The 24,456-nt window shown below is 39.0% G+C and overlaps 1 protein-coding gene across 2 annotated transcripts in view; it reads left to right on the top strand.

Moving 5' to 3' along the window:
• NR3C2 (nuclear receptor subfamily 3 group C member 2) overlaps window positions 1-24,456 on the top strand; it is a 294,278-nt gene that overhangs the window by 230,593 nt on the left and 39,229 nt on the right. For both annotated transcript variants that reach the window (XM_075288112.1, XM_075288105.1), the window contains exons 5-6: window positions 10,088-10,438; window positions 12,108-12,252. In XM_075288112.1, the coding sequence (XP_075144213.1) occupies window positions 10,088-10,438; window positions 12,108-12,252 (496 nt within the window). The remainder of the gene's footprint in view (window positions 1-10,087; window positions 10,439-12,107; window positions 12,253-24,456) is intronic.

The raw sequence follows: 24,456 nt of genomic DNA, 5'->3' as shown, positions 1-24,456 counted from the left end.
ATAGTCTGTGGTGGAAGGAAAGGAACGTTCAGAATAACCTCATATTTCCAGCAGCTATGTTATTATGGAACTTTGGTTTATAGGTTAGTCCTGACTGATGACTGTACTTATTGACCCAACCAACTTCCTATGCTATAAAATCAGGAGCTACTGCTGAGAGGAGGCAGCACGCATAGGAAACTGCATTTATTAGGACCTTACTCTATTAAACTATTTAACAATGTTACAATCACCAGTGTATTGAATAGTACAATCAGGGAAGAAACACGGGGGTGTAGAATTGAACTATTCAGAATGCATCTCATTTATTTTGCATGACTGAAAAATATTTATTTAAATTAAAGGGAGTCTACCAGCTCTCCCAAGCATATTCAGTGGTCTCCACCATGTTACAGAGCACATTACAGTGATAACCAACTGGCCCGCCCCCAGTGCACCAACTGCCTCTTATGCATAAGACTTCAAAGCTGTTTTTCTCCAAATCTACAAAAATAACATACATAACAGAAGTATCATGTTTATCTTACAACATACAATTTACAGTCCTATGAAAAAGTTTGGGCACCCCTATTAATCTTAATCATTTTTAGTTCTAAATATTTTGGTGTTTGCAACAGCCATTTCAGTTTGATATATCTAATAACTGATGGACACAGTAATATTTCTGGATTGAAATGAGGTTTATTGTACTAACAGAAAATGTGCAGTATGTATTAAACCAAAATTTGACCGGTGTAAAAGTATGGGCACCTCAACAGAAAAGTGACATTAAAATTTAGTAGATCCTCCTTTTACAAAGATAACAGCCTCTAGTCGCTTCCTGTAGCTTTTAATCAGTTCCTGGATACTGGATGAAGGTATTTTGGACCATTCCTTTTTACAAAACAATTCAAGTTCAGTTACGTTTGATGGTCGCCGAGCATAGACAGCCCTCTCTCAAATGATCTGAAAACAAAGATTGTTCAACATAGTTGTTCAGGGGAAGGATACAAAAAGTTGTCTCAGAGATTTAACCTGTCAGTTTCCACTGTGAGGAACATAGTAAGGAAATGGAAGACCACAGGGACAGTTCTTGTTAAGCCCAGAAGTGGCAGGCCAAGAAAAATATCAGAAAGGCAGAGAAGAAGAATGGTGAGAACAGTCAAGGACAATCCACAGACCACCTCCAAAGAGCTGTAGCATCATCTTGCTGCAGATGGTGTCACTGTGCATCGGTCAACAATACAGCGCACTTTGCACAAAGAGAAGCTGTATGGGAGAGTGATGAGAAAGAAGCCGTTTCTGCAAGCACGCCACAAACAGAGTCGCCTGAGGTATGTAAAAGCACATTTGGACAAGCCAGCTTCATTTTGGAAGAAGGTCCTTTGGACTGATGAAACAAAGATTGAGTTGTTTGGTCATACAAAAAGGCATTATGCATGGCGTCCAAAAAATAACAGCATTCCAAGAAAAACACTTGCTACCCACTGCAAAATTTGGTGGAGGTTCCATCATGCTTTGGGGCTGTGTGGCCAATGCCGGCACCGGGAATCTTGTTAAAGTTGAGGGTCGCATGGATTTCACTCAGTATCAGCAGATTCTTGAGAATAATGTCCAAGAATCAGTGACAAAGTTGAAGTTACTCCGGGGATGGATATTTCAGCATGACAATGATCCAAAACACCGCTCCAATCGACTCAGGCATTCATGCAGACGAACAATTACAATGTTCTGGAATGGCCATCCCAGTCCCCACACCTGAATATCATTGAACATCTGTGGGATGATTTGAAGCGGGCTGTCCATGCTCGGCGACCATCAAACTTACCTGAACTTGAATTGTTTTGAAAGAGGAATGGTCCAAAATACCTTCATCCAGGATCCAGGAACTGATTAAAAGCTACAGGAAACGACTAGAGGCTGTTATCTTTGCAAAAGGAGGATCTACTAAATATTAATGCCACTTTTCTGTTGAGGTGCCCATACTTTTGCACCGGTCAAATTTTGGTTTAATGCATCTTGCACATTTTCTGTTAGTAGAATAAACCTCATTTCAATCCTGAAATATTACTGTGTCCATCAGTTATTAGATATATCAAACTGAAATGGCTGCTGCAAACACCAAAATATTTAGAACTAAAAATGATTAAGATTAATAGGGGTGCCCAAACTTTTTCATAGGACTGTAGATGTTGGGCTGATTCCTACTACCACCTTCCCTGGTATCAAATCAATCATGGCAATTTTGGGTGTTTCTTCAAACTAATGCTCCCAAATTTCATACTTTCAATTTAACCCTAAACAATTGCACACTTTTCTGAATAATGTCATATCCCACTACCCTCTAAAGGTCTATACAAGAGATGGACAGATAACACAGTACATTCACTCATGATTAAAGCTTGTGTAGAATATATATTGGTCACTAAGGTTGGATTCACACTAGTGGAGTCTCTGCCGCTGAATCCGCCTAAAATCTGCAGAGAGAAAAGTCAGATGGTTTCAGTATAAAATGGATGGAAACTCAGTGAACCCCATTGTAGAGTATGGGGTATTCGTGTTACTGCTTTTTAAGTGAACAGGGTTTCCCCATATGGACTTGAAGATCGGTAAAAAAAAGTGGCGCAGACGCCTCAATTCTCTAAAATTTTTGTAAATTGCAGCATGTCAATTATATCTACGGAAACGCCAGCAGTTTCCCCATAGATATGATTGTAACAAAGTCCGCAGAGGAAACCTTTCTGTTTAAAGTGCTGCGAGAAGAACAGCGATACATTGATCCCGCAGTTTTTCCCGCAGCGCTTTATTGCTGCGGGACATTCTGTGGGGCCTTAGCCTATGGGTACATCGAGGTGTGATATGAAACACATTCACAACGAGAAAAAAAAAGATCTGTAACAAAATCTGTCTGAGTTACATTTGGGAAGAACCTGCTCTACAGTCTCTTCACTGAAAACCTAAGATGGTGCTCTACATTGTATAGCAGTTGTGCAAATTACTTAAAAGGAGCTGAGCAGTTCACAAGTAATGTGGTGAATTAATGTCTCGGGTTCTGGACCCCCACTGATCTTCAGTCATAAAAGCCCAGAAAACGCTTTTGAGGGAGCCTTCACACGGAGTAAACACGTGTGTATTTTTGCAAAATACACATGTAAAAATAAGACTCCCATTGACTTCAATGACATTTTACAGGCGTATTTTTACAGGCGTATTTTTACAGGCGTAAAAAATATCATTGAAGTCAATGGGAGTCTTATTTTTACACATGTATTTTGCAAAAATACACGCGCGTTTACTCTGTGTGAAGGCTCCCTAAAGTTAAGGCTCCATGTACCGAAAACGCATTGCGTTTTATATGCAGCATTTTTTTTTTGAGTTTTTGCTGCCTTATTCTCTGTTTTTATCCTTCCCCTATTAAAGCTATAGGGAAAATACTCACAATTCTTTTCCGCAGTTCTTTTTTTTCCCACAATGTGCGGAATGAAACTTACAAATATCTCATTCGCATTGCTGGTACTTTAAAACATGTTTTCGCAGGAGCCAAACACTATGCGTTTCCGCACTGTGGGGTTTAACCTAGAACTGAAAACTCAAGACCACTGTGAGGGTTTTGGTCTGCAGCTTTTTACAAGCTCAATGGTATCTTCAGACTGGCAGGTGTCAGATCTTTTCTATCATTTGTCGTATGCTTTTGTTCAGTAGCAGCCATTCTACTTTCAGTTCTGTAAGGAAGAAAGGGAAACATCGATATGGAGAAATAAAATGATTTAGCATACATTAACCTAAATAGAGGATGTCTTTAGGTACCAATTTCATGTGAGGATGAATGTATGTTCTTTGGTGCTTTTCCATTAATTGTCCTGCTTTCTATATTAATGGAAATGTTTTCATTAGATTCTAGGACTTTCTGTTATTTTAGGCATGCGAAACATTAGCAGATGAATACAGTAGAAGTCTGATGTATCTGCTTTGTCTATATAGTTAATCGGTTCCTTGGCAACATTGTAGACCTCCGTTTACAAACAATAATATTGAGACGTCTATGACACTGCAATGGTTGTCGGCAGCAGAAGGTCTTTTCATAAAGCAGCACTAATACTATCTTACCTGACCTTCAATATGGGCTTCTAACTTCCACACACACTTATCGGTCACCTAGGTAACAGTTTCAAGATCACAGTCATTTCAATATTTCTCTATTTAAGTGAGTTTCTGTGTGTCTAAGGAATCTACTGCATTGCCAGAGACCTGGTTGTGGCTGTCATTGTACTGAAAACAAAATGAAAAGAAAGTTAGCATTTATAATATTTGCTAAACTGTCAACAAAGTCTGTGAAGACTCATTAGGGAGATTTATCAGCCCCCCTGGTGTAGAGGTATAATACTGTGGTACACACTTGGCACAAGGTCCTTGCACCCCCATGATGTGCCTCGCTCACTACATTGGGCAGGGTGGAATAGGGCAGGGTATATATTCATTATATCGCACACCAGTTTTATGGCATGAGATACAATGGAAGTATCTACGCCAGCTCCTCACTACTGCAAATCCCCATTCTGTTGCAAAGGAGTGATTTATGAAAAGGCCACTTGGGGCCTTTTTTTAAGACTGGCATACGATACACCAGTCTTTACAAAATCTGCTCAATTGACTGTCCTCATACGGTAGTACACGCTTTCTGTTATATTAGGATTGACCTAGAACAGGGGTCAACAACCTCCGGCACTCCCGCTGCTGTGAAACTCCAACTCCCAACATGCTCCATTCACTTTCCATGGGCGTTCCAAGAACAACAGAGCAAGTATGCATGCTGGGAGTTGTAGTTTTTCTGGAGTGCCAAAGGCGGCCTACCCCTGACCTAGACATTTGTGAGAAAACTCTTAACTGTGGCAAACATTATGTTTTTCAGGTGAAATTTAAAAATAAGAATTACATTTTTGCAATATTGTAGATCTTCAAAACATTTCTTAGGCTCAGGCCCCTCATTGCAGAAACTCAGCTTTTTTTGTTGCAGATTTTGTTTTGGTTTTTTGAGCCAAAGCCAAGAATGGCTACAAGAGGAATGGGACATATATAGGAAGTATTTATGATTTTACCTTCTGCTCAATCCACCCCTGGTTTTGGCTCAAAAAACTGCAACAAAAAAGCTGTGTTTCCGCAACATGGGGCTTTAGCCTTAAAGGGGTTTTCCAGGACAATAACATTTATGAACTATCCATAGGATACGTAACCAAGATCATATCAGCTGGGAACAGACTCCCAACATCAACCCATGACCATTTCTTCAACACTACAGAGCCTAAATAACATGTGCTGAAACATGATGGGGGGAGTAGAGAAAACAATTCCAAAAACAGCACAAAAAGTTGAAGTTGCTGAAATTTCCTCTTTAAATAACATTATTATCAAGTAGGATACAAAATCTAAATTCCCTATCAGTATGTCTTTGGAGTGTGGGAGCAAACCGGAGTACCACGATCTAACCCATGCCAACGCAGGGACAACATACAAACTCCTTCCAGTTTTATGCTCACAGAAAATATAGTTAATAAACTTATAGCTAACTTGTGAACTTTAATTGTTTATATTTGGAGGATAAAAATTGGTCCTTGTCATATGGCTTGTTACAAGAGATAGACTTGATGCACTGGACGGAGCTGTCATCTGTGTGACCCTCCCCCATGCATGCCAAATACAGTAATATACATTTGACTATAGATATCATGAGAAATAAATAGACAAGCATGGTAGGTGGGTTTCAGTCTGGCCAGGGGCAACATCTGAATGAAGTTTATAGGTGTATTTGTGTGGGATTGCTCTGTGTACTCTGGTTTCTTTCAGTTCTGATATTGAATTTACATTGTGAGCTATACTGGCAATAGTGAGTTATTTGAAACGCTCCAGAATGTGTTGGTGTTATATAAACAAGAGAATGAAAAAAATGCTATTTGTTTTCTACGTATATTTATAAAAATAGATTTATATTTGTAATACTGCATCATTATATAATGAAGACACTTTATTGGCTGAGAACACAATATTCCCTTAATCACTGGTGTCTGAGTGGTCCAGCTGATAGTCTACGTCGTCCTTGTCACACAGACTTATAATTAGATGAGAAATCGGGTTTTGCTAGTGGAAATAGTAGTTGAGCGGTGCTGACCTATTTAATTACAGGTAGCGACAGTAAGAACATTGCAGTCGGAGCGTTTTCAAAAATCATTTGCCTTTAAAATGGCTCAAAAGGTAAAAGAGAGCGACAGCTCTGCAGCATGAATATTCCTGATCACGGCAGCATATTTCCAGACAGTCATTGGCTTTGATTTCCTCTAATATGGAAGGCACCACGTCTCTAACTAATGCTGTACATCAGCTTTCTTAATATACTGCGTTAATTTTTACAAGTTTATCATGAAATATCTAATGTTGTGACCAGTGAAGATGCCGTGTGCTAAACACTGTAGTCATAAGCGTTTAGCCCTTGTAAAGTTTCGAAGAACTCTCATTTGAATCCATTAGAATCACACTGTAGAAAAGAAATGCAGACGTAGCGGTTCACACAGGAGAAATGAAAATATGCCACTAAGCTGTTTTACATGATTGTCTATGATTGCCTACCAGGTAGACGACTAATGTACTTTCTCCCAAAATCGCAAATCAATTAGAGCAGCCCTATGGAGGACAGCTTATATCTAGACAATATTGTCAAGGTTAGAAGTTTGTACCGTATGTGCAGTATAGCTGTATAGCTATTGCAGTGGTTGATTTGCAGGTTTCAGAAGCAAATATGTATGTTATATAATGTGGCGTGTTTTTGTGACATTAAGTTATAGAGATTTGCACAGATTTCTAATTTGGTTTTGATTGTTATTCCTTTTCTTGCATTTTGGTATTGTTTGTTAAGGCTCTCATGTCTTTTGGAAGAACTTCTGATTGCTGCCAGTTTCTCATTGTTCCTCCATTAGTGCCAACAGAGTACCATAATACCGCAAATACAGTCCCATGGTTGCCCTCCATTAGTGCCCTTCACTATTCACTTCTTACATAGAATATTTTCACATGTACGACATCCGTTACAGAATTGTGTTCGTCCAAGTGGGGCTGCCAGAAATCCATGTTCTTGTCACTAAACAAGCTAAATTAGATGAATGAAACCAGGGGTGCAACTAAAGGTTCATGGTCCTAGGTGCAATAGGTCAGCTTGGGCCTCCCTGGGCAACTTCCTCTCATGACTGTTAGGCACATCCCATCTATATATTTTGGGAACATTTACATTTCCCTTTCTTTCTATATGTGGGTATGGAGTACCATAGGGACTTGTCTTGTTCTCACCATGTGTGTGTATACAGGCTTCTCATCATTCCCATCCACTGTCTGTACCCCACATAGTAATATTTCTCCCTTTTGTGCCACAGCCTCCCCCACCTAATCCCTCCTTGACAGTATACGTAGTAGATGAGGTTGGATGAAGACATTAGTCCATAAAGTCCAACCTATAACCCTACAGTCCCCTACAGTTTTGATCCAGAGGAAGGCAAAAAAAAAAAAACACATGCGGCTTATGCCAATTTCCCCATTTCAGGGGTTAAAAAAATTCCTTCCTGACTTCAATCTGGCAGTCAGTATAAAACCCTGGATCAACTTGTCCTTAAAATCTAGAACCAGTAATATTGTTCTGTTCGAGAAAGGCATCCAGGCCCTCTTTGAACCTCTTCAATGAATCCACCATCACCTTACAAAGATCCTTACAATGTTCTTTGTGCTGTCTCTTCATCTATTTGTACATTGTTATTAGATCCTCCTGTAGACGTTATATATACACTCACCGGCCACTTTATTAGGTACACCTGTCCAACTGCTCATTAACACTTAATTTCTAATCAGCCAATCACATGGCGGCAACTCAGTGCATTTAGGCATGTAGACATGGTCAAGACAATCTCCTGCAGTTCAAACCGAGCATCAGTATGGGGAAGAAAGGTGATTTGAGTGCCTTTGAACGTGGCATGGTTGTTGGTGCCAGAAGGGCTGGTCTGAGTATTTCAGAAACTGCTGATCTACTGGGATTTTCACGCACAACCATCTCTAGGGTTTACAGAGAATGGTCCGAAAAAGAAAAAACATCCAGTGAGCGGCAGTTCTGTGGGCGGAAATGCGTTGTTGATGCCAGAGGTCAGAGGAGAATGGCCAGACTGGTTCGAGCTGATAGAAAGGCAACAGTGACTCAAATAGCCACCCGTTACAACAAAGGTAGCCAGAAGAGCATCTCTGAATGCACAGTACGTCGAACTTTGAGGCAGATGGGCTACAGCAGTAGAAGACCACACCGGGTGCCACTCCTTTCAGCTAAGAACAGGAAACTGAGGCTACAATTTGCACAAGCTCATCGAAATTGGACAATTGAAGATTGGAAAAACGTTGCCTGGTCTGATGAGTCTCGATTTCTGCTGCCACATTCGGATGGTAGGGTCAGAATTTGGCGTCAACAACATGAAAGCATGGATCCATCCTGCCTTGTATCAACGGTTCAGGCTGGTGGTGGTGGTGTCATGGTGTGGAGAATATTTTCTTGGCACTCTTTGGGCCCCTTGGTACCAATTGAGCATCGTTGCAACGCCAAAGCCTACCTGAGTATTGTTGCTGACCATGTCCATCCCTTTATGACCACAATGTACCCAACATCTGATGGCTACTTTCAGCAGGATAATGCGCCATGTCATAAAGCTGGAATCATCTCAGACTGGTTTCTTGAACATGACAATGAGTTCACTGTACTCCAATGGCCTCCACAGTCACCAGATCTCAATCCAATAGAGCATCTTTGGGATGTGGTGGAACGGGAGATTCGCATCATGGATGTGCAGCCGACAAATCTGCGGCAACTGTGTGATGCCATCATGTCAATATGGACCAAAATCTCTGAGGAATGCTTCCAGCACCTTGTTGAATCTATGCCACGAAGAATTGAGGCAGTTCTGAAGGCAAAAGGGGGTCCAACCCGTTACTAGCATGGTGTACCTAATAAAGTGGCCGGTGAGTGTGTGTGTATATATATATATATATATATATATATATATATATATATATATATATATATATATATATATATATATATATATATATGCTTTTTACTGGCAGAGGAATGGCTGCCATGCCTCTGGTTTGGGTGGGACCTCTACCATGATTAATCTTGTTGTTTTTTATGTAATCTTATTCTTAGAACTATTTTTGCTATTGAATACAATATTTATATTTATAGAAATTGTTTTTGTTTATTTTGTTCAGGATATCCATATAAGTTATGTGTTTGCTTCTGTGGGATTTCTGATTCAGTGTGTTTTTGGTGAAAATTGTAGGTTAAAATACAATTGTAAGACTCTTAAAAAAAAAAAAAAAAGGGAAAAAAGACAGTTACAAAGTTACATTGTAGCAGACGGTTGTGGCAAAGCAAATAAATTGTATGTGTAACTGTATAGTAGTCATCTATATCTGGAACTGAATTCCCTGACCACAACCAATTTGAAGAATGAACAGGACCTTTTAAACCCTTCAGCTCTGCTCAAACTTTTGACATTTTTGAAATCTGACAGAACTTTGTAAAAAAACAAAAAAAACAAACCTATGTTGATTTAAATAGCACTTTGTTTAGATGTGGTTGTGTCAGAATCTCAGTGATGCCAACCCTGACCTCTGCCAAAGGGGTTGGGTTTTGGAAATATTAGAGGTCTTTCTTAGGTCATTCCTTATGAATAATAAGACAAACTAATCATATCAGATATGGTCAGGGTAAAAAAATTTAAAAAGTCTCTGATGGCCATTTGCTTCATCGAACCAGTCACTCTTCAAAGAATGCAGAGATTAAGGCTGAAATTCTATGACTTTGTATAATTTCTATGAAAATGTGTTCCATCTGCACAAAATGGGCAAAAATATGCAAAACTGACGAATCAGTATAATATTACTCAGCACAGACAGTCTTGTACATCTAATTGTACCCTCAATAGTTATCATCATTTCATAGAGCTTCAATATCAGTCATTTCTTACAGAAAGTTTGGTCACATACATGTCTCTATAATCTAATTCTCATTGTGTTTTTGTCATTTCAGCTCGGAAGTCAAAAAAGTTAGGAAAATTAAAAGGAGTCCATGAAGAACACCAGCAACCACCACCACATCAACAGCCTACTCCACAGAGTCCTAAAGAGGAACCTACATTCACATCCACCTCAAAAGAGACCTCTGTTTCCACAAACACAACTATCGTTCCAATTATATCTGCTGTATCCCCTGGACTTTCCCTGTCAGCTACTGTGATACTTGAAAACATTGAACCTGACATAGTGTATGCAGGATATGACAGTGCTCAGCCCGACACAGCGGAGCACCTCTTGTCCAGCCTCAACCGTCTGGCTGGAAAGCAAATGATACAGGTGGTGAAATGGGCAAAAGTAATTCCAGGTAAATAAACTAACTGTGCAGGTTTCTATTTCTTGATTCTTCCAATCTCTAGTCCTTTTTTTTTCTCTGCGTAAATATATATATATATATATATATAAGGAGATACTGACCTTTCTAGTAGAAAGGGGCATCGCTAGAGTGGGTGTTGAGGTAGCAATAGCTACCAGGCCATGGAACCTGAGGGGTCCCTAAAGGTCTCTATTCCTTATGAAATATATATATATATTCATATTCTAAATGGAACATGGTATTTAGGAACTCCATGACAGATTTTGCATTGGGGTCCAGGCGCTTTATTACACGTCTGCTAGTAGACTATATAAAGACATGAGCTCATGAGCTAGTGGTTAAACATATATGGACATGCACTGACAAAGAACACCAGATATAACAATGAAACACCCTGTAGGTGCTCTTTTATAGGTCCAGTCAGCTGCAGAATAGCCATTTGTAATATAATATTTAGATTATAATTAACTACTGTATTAAAAATTGCAATAAAGCTGTAGTACATCATAGATTAGAAATAATTAATTGGTATGAACAGTCAGAATTGTACTTTTTGCCCAAAGTTTCTTTTATATCTATCTGCCATTTTACGATAGATATGTTTAGTCCTTGGTCAGAAAAGTAGTAATGTGGAATTTATCATGTTTTTGGCATAGGTGCATGCACTGAAATCTTTTGCAGATTTTTGGAATGGAAACCACACAAAAAATCTTATAAATAAATTCATATTTTAATAAATTCACAGACCCATATTTAATATTCCCATGCAGAGAATTAAAAAATGAAAAGTAAAAAAGCAAAAAATAAAAGCAAAATAATATAACAAAGTTTGTCTCAAAGTTCCAAAGGCAGAAATGGTTTTGCTGTTGCTTTTTGCTATTATTTACTTTCATAAAGTTCTTCTGTGTGCTCCTATTGAGCTTTGTGTTTTACTCACATTGAGATTAAAGAGATGCCTTTTCCTGTTTTATAATAAAGTATTTAGGAAGTGTCCCTCTGCTGTTCGAGACCCTAGCAGGGAAGAGCTTTATTAGTTTGCTGTAGTCATCTCTATATTCCACATTTAGCAGCGGTAGGACTGGGAAGACATTATATAAACATTAATTCTCTTCTCCCTGCACAACATGAGAATGTTCAACATTACTGCCTGGAATTGCTGAGCATTGTGGAACTAGCTTTGTTTTTTCCCCATTATTTGGTGTTTTAGGCCATTTTAATAAATTGCTGATGATCTGCCAGGCCATTCAGATGAGTTGCATTCTTAGTTTACAATTCTCTTAGCAGTTGGATTGTTAATTGTCAAAACTGCGCACACCCACATAGTATACTCTGCTGATGTCTGTGCCCCTGTGCTATTATAATTTCTTCAAAGTGCTGGGAACACTATACATATGTACACATATATTGTATGCAGGTCAGGCATTAGACAAGGATGAAGGATGGATAGTTTACGTTTAAGCGACTCTAGCCATCAGTTGTCTGCCAAGGGCAGCAAACTACCATGTCCTGACCTTAGCTTCAACTGTTCCTATAAAGCAAAATTTTGGATTAGGGTCAATCACGAGTACAAGTTACTCAACTTTATGGTTTTGCTACGTTGTGTAGTTCAGTATACCTTATTAATAATGCTTTTATATGTGTGATTATTCCTTTTCTGCAGGATTTAGAAACCTGCCTCTTGAGGACCAAATTACTTTAATTCAGTACTCCTGGATGTGCCTGTCATCGTTTGCCTTGAGCTGGAGATCATATAAACATGCAAACAGCCAATACTTATATTTTGCTCCAGACCTGATATTTAATGAGTAAGTATTACATGTACCCCCAAAAAATAGCGGTTGAGTTTTCATACACATTCTATGTCATTCATGTAATTTTATGTCTCTGGGCAGTCTTGATGCAACATCTTTTATTATGGAAGTTTACAGTTTTATGCAATGAGATTTCCATAGTTCAATTTTTAATCTGGTATTACATGATGGTCCATAAATCGGGGCTGTAGTGCAACAATAACAGCAACCACACATAATATTTGGGCATACAGTATACTGTGAAGTACATTTCATTGGCCATAAACTTGAACTTTGTCCAGGGGTTGTCCAAGATGTCTGTTTTCTTCCTGAAACCGTGCCATACCTGTCAATGGGTTGTGTTTTAGTATTGCAGCTCAGCTCCATTGAATTGAATAGGGCTAAGCTGCATTGTCACACACAACATGAGGGCAGATGTGTTTTTGTTTTTTTTTAAGAAAGCAGACATGTTTTTTTTAATTCAGGGTAACAACCTTACAATAAGGTTCTCACCTTCAATTTTCTCTTAATCTTTTTGCAACATTGGCATAGTATTTATCATACACATTATCCCTGGAATAATTTTCTCAATGACCTTTTGACTACATATGACTTCCTTTAAATACATATACTACTGGATGGTTCCGGGCTCTTCTTTAGTGACCTAGGTCAGGAGATTGTGGGGATAACGTCTTTCCTTAGGGAGAGACCACCTTCTCAGGTGTGTGGAGACTTATACAGCCATAGTTGCTCCACTGCAAAGGATAGGTCAGGAGAGACAGGGAAATAACATAAGATAACCTAAGTCTTTATGCATGTGCTCAAAGACCCAATCTTTTGAGAAAAAAAAAATGGCTAAATGTATGCAAGACAGTGTTCTTGCTTTGTAAACAAAAAGGGAAAATGTGACAGGTCCTCTTTAAATCAGATCTAGAAGATTTGTGTGTTTCATAAATGACTGAATGTGTCTATTGTAAGTCTGGCTTTAGAAAAACAAGGAGGATACTTTCTATTAAGCTGACAGATTCCAAGCATCACATTGAAAAAATCTGATTTGTGTGTTATACCCTAAATTTATTTTCTGGTTTATATTATTTTGGTGTTTATTTGAAAATTCTTTAGTTTTGTCATATTCCAAAACATATATTTTGTCAGCCAATGTGTAAGCTTTTTCAGAGAAGAAGTCTAAAAAATGCACTGACATACAGCAACACAGACAGGTTTACCTGAATAATCCAACAAGTACCTTGTTTTACATATATTTATATATTGTGAGAAGGTGACAGGCAGAGTGCTGGAGTCCCACTATATCAGCCCCAGGTTTCTGACCTATGTGTGGTCCAGTGTGGGTCTGGGGCAGGCTTCAGCCCAGTTAGGGATCATAGGCTCATTACTCGCCCATAAAAGACTACAGAGCTTGCAGTTCATGGCAGATCCAGGGAGTGAGAGGAGGCGACTTGGTCTATCCTGTTGCTCTGAATCCGGTGAGACGGATTGTGTATTGTGCTTATTGGTTTGTTTGTATGTCACACGTATAGTTAGTTTATTTCTGCTTAGTTAGTTGCTCAGACGAGCAGGATTTTTTCTTATTGTTTTGCTTGAAGTTAAGGCTGTATTTTATTTTGATCATTTTGTGCCTGAATTCAAGGTTTATTTATTTTGCAGTTTTTTTCCAAGTAAACCTGTTTCCTGCATAGTTTGTGTCCCTGTCTTTGACTGGTTGGGTCTGCACCACTGCTGCTATCTTAGCTACCTTCCCCTCAAAATATATATATATATATATATATATATATATATATATATATATATATATATATATATATATATAATGTAATGTGGATGATATTATATTGGAGTCAGCATATGATTATATGGAAGAGGTTTGTTAAGGTGGCCATAAAGGGGCAGATGACTCTTTGCACACTATGAGAGCCTGTAGAATGAGGACCTGGAAAGCTAACCTTTACCTTTTGTATACAAAAAGAGATGGGTAGCATTTTATGTCAGCAATTTCTGGTTTGTTTGAATAAATCCCAATGCCAAGCCATTTCACCATACATATGACATGACAGATGTTCTCCTGATCATGAGATCCCACTGTTTAAATTGACTTTTTAAGGCCTTATAGTAGTTGATTCATCTTAGCAACCCCTTTCTATTCTACATTGGGGAATATGGATATTGTAGAGCATGTTCCCTGCTCAGGTTTCTCGTCTACGAGCCTAAATAGAGAGATGGCAACATTTGCATAGCTGCTTAGTTATACACTTCCTTTGTAGCTGCCGCTGCAGGGGGGATTTGTGTTCAGCCGCAACTTTTTCCCTAAAAAGTCAATTGTTCATCATTGTTGATCTGAGGATTCATGCAGATTTTTATGGGGTTGTCTGGGATACGTCAACTACTTTAAGTGTAAATGAAGTGTGTCAGTCATAGGGATGACACTTCAGCTTCACCATTGTTCCTTGTACTAGGAACGCTGGGTTCACACCAGCGTTCGATCTCCGTTTTCAGGTTTCTGTCTTCTGCATGCAGAAGACGGAAACCTGTCATGCCGAGTCCGGTCATGAGCGCCGGTTAGCATTTTATGCGCTCTGCGGTGAAACCGTTTTTTTTAAACCGGACACAGAGTACTGCATGTCCGACTCTGTGTCTGGTTAAAAAAAACAGTTTAGCTGCGGAGAGCATAAAACGCTCACCGGCGCACACGGACGGAGACTTTTCATGCCGGCAGGTTTCCGTCTCCTGCCCCTGTTTTATGCAGGAAACGGAAACCTGCAGAAAGGAGTATGGGCGCGGATGTGAACGAGCCCGAAGCTATATGCAACCTATCAAATATTATCCATTGCCTACTTCATATAACTTCCCCCATAATACATTATTTGTTTTCATTGAAATAACACTATAACATTCATCTCATTTCTCAGAAAGAACTTTGTTTCTGTGATGCCTTTGAAATCATCATCTTTCTCTCACCCCAAAACATAAAGTCAGAAAATGTGTCCTAAAAGAACATTATTTTTCATTTCTTCAGAATCCTAAGAGGAGTGGATAGGCATTTATCTTTTTAAACCAATATATTCCAGTTAATTTTGCTCTTTTCTGTATAAAGTAATCTTGCCGAGCTGAGATATTTCCTCAGTGCAGATTTTTATTTTTCCATTTATCCGAGTAGCATAGACGTTTTATTGCTTATTCACTATTTTCATTTCTCATTCCCTTGAGTGGGATGCTCTTTAGTACAAATATTTAACATGTAAGAAAGAGGGGGAAAAAAAGTCTCTCGTGATTGAAATTGGTTTTCCCACAAGTTAACTTGTATGTATTAAATCCTATTCAGTTACTGGAACTGTGAAAAGCCTACTGCCTTAGGCAGCAATGAATTTAAGTACATTGTGGTATGTTAGCATACGATAGATAGATAGATAGATAGATAGATAGATAGATAGATAGATAGACTGATATATAGAGATAGACTGATAGATAATGCAAACAAAGAACGCAAGACTAAGCAATACTCTTTGAAGAGTGGTGAATTTCAGCAAGTTAAGCCTGATATAAGGTTGTAGTTTTTTTTAGAATGCACCACCAATGTTGTACATATAAAAACATTGGTGGCATGATGATTAATCCATGTATTGTAACACAGTGATAGTGGAGGGGGGCAGGAGGGGAGGAGGAAACAAACAGTGCCTGGCAATTAATTTGAATTGATGGCCAGTTCCTGATATAACTTCTGATGCATTGCTGGAGGTGTCTAGAAGTTAACTCTAAGGATAAGTTCACATGGGGTTTTTGGTCAGGATTTTAAGGACGTATCCACCTCAAAATCCCAACCAAAAAGATGGTCATTTCTTTTTTCCGGGAGCCGGTTTGTTCCGGCTCCCGGAAAAAGAAGCGAGATGCTCATTGTTTCAGGTGGATTCGCCTCACGACATCCCCCTGAAGACACTCCCTCCCGACTAGGCTCATTCATTTGGGCCTAATCTGGAGCAGAGTGTGCGACTGGATGCTGGTGCAGTGCTACACATATTTTGCCACCTCAGGTTCTGGACCCAAAAAAACCCATGTGAACTTACCCTAATACATCTACTCTAAAAAAAAATGAAATTAATTTGTGGTACTCCAGTAAAAATCCAAAGAAACACAAACAATAAACCTTATTTTTCACTGGAATTTTGCTGAAGTGCTACAACTTTTTTCATTTATATCAATAAGATAGATAAATGAGTCGATAGACTTGAATAGATAGTAAAAGGAATGTGAAGATAAATAGATATTTGAAAGTAAAGAACACACCCTTTGTTTTATTTTCCTAAGGAACCTTTATAATTGAATAAATATAGCAATTTATTTACATTTAACCCCTTAAGGACCAGGCCATTTTTTGGTTTCGCATTTTCGTTTTTCCCTCCTCACATTTCAAGAGCCATAACTTTTTCATTTTTCAGTTCACAGAGTCACATGATGGCTTATTGTTTGCGGGACAAATTGTACTTTGTAATGGCACCATTCAATATGCTGTGCAATGTACTGGGAAGCTGGAAAAAAATTCAGAATGAGGTGCAATTGGAGAAAAAATGCATTTGCGCCATTTTCTTATGGGTTTAATTTTTACAGCGTTCACTGTTTGGTACAAATGACATGTTACCTGTGTTCTACGTGTCAGTACGAACGCGGTGATACCAAATTTTTATAGTATTTGAAATGTTTTGATACTTTTAAAAAAATGATAAACTTTGCAAAATAGAAAAAAAAATTTGTGTCATCATGTTCTAACACCTGTAACTTTTTCATATTTCCATGTATGGAGCTGGTTGTGGTGTCTTTTTATGCGGGACAAGATGACGTTTCTATTGATACCATTTGGGGAAAGATCTGATGGTTTGATCACTTTTTATTCAATTTTTTATAAGAGGCAAAGTGTTGAAATATACGCTTTTTGGCTGTTTTTATTTTTTTTGCCGCTACGTTGTTCGCAGTACGGGATAAATGTTTTAATATTCTAATAGTTCGGGCATTTTGGAGCGCGGGGATACCTAATATGTTTATGTTTAATGTTCTTTAATTACTTTTATAGCTAATCTAGGGAAAGGGGGGTGATTTGAACTTTTATATTTTTTTTATTTTTTTAATACTTTTAAAAACTTTTTTTTTTCTTCTGTTACATTTATGATCAGACCCCTTAGGTACCTTGAAACCTAGGGGGTCTGATCGCCCATACTATTCACTGCAATACTACAGTATTGCAGTGAATAGCAAAATCGCAGCACTTCTATTAGACAATGCCTCTGGCATCGTCTAATACATCTTGTGCAGAGACACATTATTTTTTTAATACTTTTAAAAACTTTTTTTTTTCTTCTGTTACATTTATGATCAGACCCCTTAGGTACCTTGAAACCTAGGGGGTCTGATCGCCCATACTATTCACTGCAATACTACAGTATTGCAGTGAATAGCAAAATCGCAAAATCGCCTCTGGCATCGTCTAATAGATCTTGTGCAGAGACAAGCCTGGAAGCCTTCAATAGGCTTCCGGCTGTCATAGCAACCGATCACCGCCCTCATGTGACGTTCAGGAGGGCGGCGATCGGGGAAACATGGCGGCGCCCATGCCGCCTGCGCTGTTTACACGCTGCGGTCGCGTTTGACCGCAGTGTGTAAAGGGTTAACAGCAGCGATCGGCTCGGGCACCGACCACTGCTGTTATTGGCAGGTCCTGGCTGTATGATACAGCCGGCATCTGCCGTGTATGGAGGGAGCTCAGCGTGTGAGCTCGCTCCATACATCCCCATGCGACCCATGACGTACAGTTACGTCAAGGGTCGCTAAGGGGTTAATGGGGTTATGCAGGAGAAAAAAAGCTACTACCTACTAATAATTATCCAGGTCCCTGGGCACCCCTGTTTGTAGCGTTATAGAGGACAACAAGGGGCTGGAAGTCTCTGCGCTGAGCTTCTGCCAGGACTCTGGCTGACTGTAGTGTCGCCAACTCTGCGTTTTGCTACGTGGGTGCTTAGCCTCAGTATACAGTGGTCTGCATTTTAGTATTACAGTATTCCCCTAATGTTCCTTGTCTGTTTTTCTTTTGACGCTCCAGTTTGTCTATTTGACTCCTAGTTTCTACAGTTATTATTCTTTTTATATCCAAGTGGTCAAGCCTATATCTATTACTGTCACTTATAAGATGATGCATAGACAAGTCATAACAATTCCACATCCTGCTTTCTCATGTGAAAATTGTCAGATACACATTAGCACCGTCTGAAAGATGCTGATGGTACCTAAATAAGTGATATGAGGACTTGAATATTTGTAGACATTGCTCGCATTATTGAATGAAATAAGGTGTCAGTCTGTACAAATGTATGTCCATGTAAAACCTAACAGATCGAGGTTAATTCAGGTTAACTATTGTGTAGTACACCGACTATTCTCTGACAATATGAGATGGTAAAGAACTTCCATAAGTGCTGGGCTGTATGAACTGTTATGTTTATATCTTTTGTCATACTTGTTGTTAAATGTAGGAACAGTAAATCCAGATTTATCAAAGTGTGTGAGCTTGAAAAAGTGCCTGTAGGGCACAAAAACATCTGCTTAGGGCGAGTTCACATCTGCGTCCCGGTCTCCACTTTCAGGTTTCCATCTTCTGCCCAAGAAACTGGACAGGAGACGGAAACCGGCAGTCACTTTTCAAACTCATTCAAATGAATGGGTCTGCAAAGTGTCTGGCCGTGAGCGTCTTCTGCCTCTCCGTGGCAAAACAGTTTTTGTTTATCTAGACACAAAGTCGGACATGCAGGACTTTGTGTCCGCTTAAAAAAAAACGGTTTCACCATGGAGACCACAAAACGCTCACAGGCAGACACTAACTGCCAGGTTTCCGTCTCCTGTCGGCAGGAGAAGACCGGGGCACAGATGTGAACCCGCCCTTACGTACTAGGCGTTCCTCCTCCTGACTATGTTGATACTTTATTGAAGACTTTGTGAGTTTTTACAGACGCTTTGGGTGAGTGCCCTGCTTTTCATTTTTCTTTTTTTTGCTGTTATACGCACTCTTGGTATTTAGCAGTTGAGCACCACCTACTTCTATATTAGCGTCACCAGTCTGCTATAAGAAATTTCTTCCATTTATTTGACTGCTGATTTTATCAGATATTCACAGTAGTGCCACCTCATGCTGCATACTTTTTGTGGACTTTTGCACCATTTGCGTTCTGAATGCCACGTTTCCAAATGGTGGGTGGGGCTTACAAAAATGGGTGGGATTTCCCCAGCCCCACACAGTTACTATAATTTATTCCAGGAACTAGAGTAATTGATTGGTCAAATCTACACCTGCTATTAACGATGTAGATTTGAGGTACAGAGAAACACGGAGAGCAGGATACTGCACCTAATTTATAAAGCAGCATGATCCTCTTAATAAATCAGATGCATCTTAAGCTGGTTAAAGGGAGACCAAGACTGGATTATTTTTACAGAATCCACCTCTGCACAGCTCGAAAGATGGCAATGTCTAAAGATTTCTCCCTCCTGCAGAGTGGAGCAGCTGCAGTTATTTCCTCCTTCCCTCTCCTTAGACATCTATGTAAAAAGTAACTTCATCTGACAAATGGACAAGGAAACATATTTCTTTCAAAAGATATGTAACCAAGTTTCTTGTATTCACCTGTAATATTCATTCATGAAAATTTGTTTTACATTTGGATATACGCTTTAATCTTTGTTCTGTTTTTCTGCAACTAGTCATTCTTTAATTCCATAGATCACATATGGCATAATCATCATAGACATATGGATATTTGTAAGCACTCTGCTTCAATGTGGTTTTAGCTTCCTAAAATAACTTCCTAATATTCAAAGCAATTGACTGCACTAGATTGAGTCACTGGGTCTGTCGAGAATGAGAGGAAATATAACATGGTGTAATTATTAGAGAAATGAACTTGGATGAACCGTCCCTTCTATATGGGGAAACATTTCTTTCACTCTATACATTGTCAGGGTCTGGGGTTGCTAGGTGGGGTGGCATAGACACACAAGTCCAGTTTCTTTAGTCCAAAACAAAGGTAGAGCTTATTTCCACTCAAAAATATAGTGTAGCAACAAAAGGAAACAATACAAAAATAAATATCTGCCCAGCTAGGCTCTAACTAAACATAGAATAGGTTACCTCACCTAGAATAACAGAAACCCAAAGCCAGTAGAATCACTCAGGACACAGCTCCAAAAATATGACCTCTCTCTTTGGCTCTCCAGCCAATCTCTGCCCTCAGTCTGCTGCTGGAGCTGGCTTCTTAAGCCTTCCTTGATGAGGAGACTCTCTGCAAATGAGTCAATGCCGGAACATCCCCAAAGTGTGGACTGGAGGGGTTGGAGTGACAGGTCCCACTACCACCCCTACCTGCCATTCCTAAAAATCCAGCCCAGTAACTGGAAATAACCCTCAGCAGACAATAGTTATGTGCTGAGAAACGTTCTTTCTGGAGTTTTCTCACCCACTTTAGTTGTCTGGGTGAGATGTACACCCCCTCCATTACCTGACCAGCCATCGGCTTACAGCATGTACAGATAGACATTATAGATCAGCTCTGCTGTGATTTTGTAAGTCTTCCAAGAAAGTATCTATATGTGATTTCAAAAAAGTTGCATTTTTGTAAATTACAGTCTGTCAATTATACAAGGAAACGCTGCCATTCCCCATATAGATAAGCCGTTATTCACATATGTCATGTTTCAACAGATTTTAGTGGACCAACGCAGCTGTTTTTCCACAGACCTTAGGTTTCTGAGGAACGGCACTGTCATGTGAATAAGGCCTTACTGTAATATAGAGTACCTGTATGTAGATGTTTTTCAAGCTTGCTTATTGATGTTTTATACAGTGGATGCTTCAAGTTATAGGCCTAAAGTATCAGTATATCTGTAGTAATATGTTTCTGACACCCTGCCTGAATTAGTTCTGCCTTGTTCATACTAGGGATCCACCTCAACATCCATGTCAGAATCTACATTCTAACTTACATAAATGGTGACAGTTCATGTATACGACCTCACAGGGATATGAATGGCGATTTCAATGAAACAAAACCCCCTATGGTTAGGGTGAATAGGGCCAGGGCACAGACAGAACCAGGGCCATATGGACTTAGAAGAGGGCTTGCTGAGGAACTGTACTATAACTTTTATATTGTCACATTTTAATTTTGGTAAGATATTCAGGGGTTTGGTGGTAGATGGACAATGTCTACCTGTGTCTTTACCGATCAGTCTTCATCCTAAAACTGTTAAGTCTACAAAGGCAATATAACACCCAGCTAATACATAGCAAACTCTCCAAGCTGATATAACCTTACAGACTGATTCAGCCACAGTAAATATGATATTCACCATTCACTTGCCTGTGTTTTGAGAAGGTAATTTGTTTGCAGCCTCAGAAATTTGGGATTAGCATTGCATAATGTTCTGTAAGACTGCAGCTACCTCTTAATGACCTTTTAGTTATAAAGCCTGTAATTCTTCTTGGTATTCTGATTTCTATAGTAACGGTAAGCAGGATAAATTCACACAACAAGCTGTATGGTTAATGGTGTGTTTTCTCAGTGTGAACATCATGTCTGCTTACCTGTTTAGGTCTAATGTGATTGAGTGATATATTGACTTGATAGTTGTTTTTTACATCACTTATCTGACATACTGTATGTGAGATGTTATGCTTTGCATTGTTTTCTGAAATAATGTAACTATTTGCTTCTATAACAGTTTTGTTATCACGCACATGTTAGCTTTTCTGTTGCATTGTGACATTCATTGCATCCTTTGTGTATGAGGGCATTTTGTAATGACCTTCATTGGAGGCATCACCTTAAAGTCCTGGGCCAGATATAAAATCTCAGTCACCAAAGCTCATGGTCAACCTCTGCAGCCCCTACAGCTATGCCCCTGGTTATAATAAAGTTGTAAAGCATATTTTGGCAGGATTTTTATAAAGAATCACTTGAGATGTGTGGAGCATAAATACACACCATTCTAAAGTCATAATATCATATTTAACAATTCAATTGTGCAATTTAGTTTGATAAAATACAGATTACTGTGGAAGATTAATGTTCTGGGCTGTGTCCCTCAGCTGAAGGACAGGGGATCAGTAGGAAAGACAGGGGTGCCCAGACAGACATATACTGTATACAGATCAGTATTAGAAAGCCTTAGGCACTTTGTGTTCAGTTGTAGAAGCAGTGTTTGTAGAGAAGACCACCACTGTAATACAACACACAGTGGATCAGACCCTCATAATTTATTGTTGCATTTGTATACAATGATATAACATTAGTGCCCAGATAGAAAATTTGTGTAAATCCATAAATTGGACTCCTGTATTAAGGCTCCTTCATACCCATGGTGCAAGGAGCTGAACATAATCAGGAAACACATGAAATGTATTGTGATGGATGTTCATCCCCTGGACTGATGTAGAAACTTAAAACAAGAACATGCAGAATAATTCACTCTTTCAACAACAGATTTCATTCCAAACAACACTGGCATCTGCTGACTGTAACTCAGAGGAAATGATGCATAAAGAAGGGACTGACCCACTAAAAGAATTAATCAAGGACGGAGTCCACAGTAAAAACTGTGCTAAAGAAATATCTTCTGCATAGTGAACTCAGCTGTCTGCTACGGACATTCTTTTTTTAGACTTATTTGTTATATTTTGTGGCTTAAGAATAGAAATTCTACAATGAAAAGCATTAGGTTTAAGTCATAGATGGAATGATTCATGCGCTCGCCGCTCACCGCCTTGCATACCTGCTGCCTACATCCTTAATATTTGTATTTACAAAATAAATTGCTGTACAGTAATACTGGATTTCCCTATTACTGGTTTAAATAGGAGTTTTATTATATAACTGGGGTATTGATCTGGATATTTATATTTGACATAATCATGAAGAAAAACAGACCAAACTGGTTTACAGGGCAGAAGACAGTAGTCTAGCTATTATACTATATAAAAGGGCAGACTTACACATAGAAACTGTACACGACAATGTTCAACCTAAACTTACATTCTGATTCTTTTCCAATGTAATATTATCTTTAGAACTTCTGCATTGCTCTTGAACCAAATGTTGTTTGAGAATTGCTTTACAGTAACCACATGAATGTAAAAAACTTCATCAAAATAATTGTCTTTTCTTTTTCTTTGTGGGTGAGTGCTATGGGCAGTGTCAGGCTGAAGTGCCTAGAGTCCACCAATATAGTTCATTCTGGGGGCTCACTATACAGCTACATGTAAATATTACCCTTGTTACACTCATTCACAAATTCTTACAATGTCGCTAACATATTTTTTCAGCACTAGTTTGATGCCTAACCCTTGTCTCTGATTATTTCTGTTCTGGGTCCAGTCAGTAATGTGCCGCCTAGCTCTTGTCCTGGACTTGTCCCTCTGTGAGTTAGGAAAATGAGCTCTCACAGCAGTAGGCCTCAGGCCTAGACTATGCAAGATGACTGGCGACATGGGCCCCTGTAGAGTGAGTGTGATAAAGGGACTCAGGAAGGAAGGATACCGGTCGGCATGACATTGTATGTACATGTCATATCAACCAGCCAGTGTGTCTACAGGATATTAAAAAAATCTGTATTTTCTTAAATCATCTACCCAATATCTTATACTGAAATATGGGCTAGTTGAGATGCTGTATGATAAGCATCTGTATGAAGTATAGTGAGTGTACTTTTCCATGCCACGGTGATCTAGAGACCCATTGGAGGGGTTCACCTATAGACCAGTCCAAGCCTTGCTGTGGGCATGCTTTCTATAATGTGCAATGGTTGCTGTCCAGGGAAGTGGAGAAAGAGAGCGGTGACCATCACCTATTTTCAGTGGTGGAGTATATGTTATTTGCTACTGTTCCTTATTATTCTGCCTGTCCTGATAGTGAAATGACTAGTAAGAAATGATTTCTAGAGAATAGGAAGCTACAGTCTGCAATTCAATGGTCAGTATGAAAACTGAAAAATTTCAGGAAAATTTATAAACATATTAACAAAATATAAAATCCTCAAATTGATGAAATAATGATCTAAGATATTTCATATAACATAATAATAATACTGCGCTCAGTTAGAGAACACTACAGCTGCCATGATAAAGACTAAAGACCAGGAATAATTTCCATAATTATTAAGCAGCTTCGATGATCT

This window comes from Leptodactylus fuscus, chromosome 1 (assembly GCF_031893055.1).
Source record: "Leptodactylus fuscus isolate aLepFus1 chromosome 1, aLepFus1.hap2, whole genome shotgun sequence".
Lineage (NCBI taxonomy): Eukaryota > Metazoa > Chordata > Amphibia > Anura > Leptodactylidae > Leptodactylus > Leptodactylus fuscus.
The sequence above is the reverse complement of the archived record's forward strand: the minus strand, read 5'-3'. Positions and strand labels throughout refer to the sequence as shown.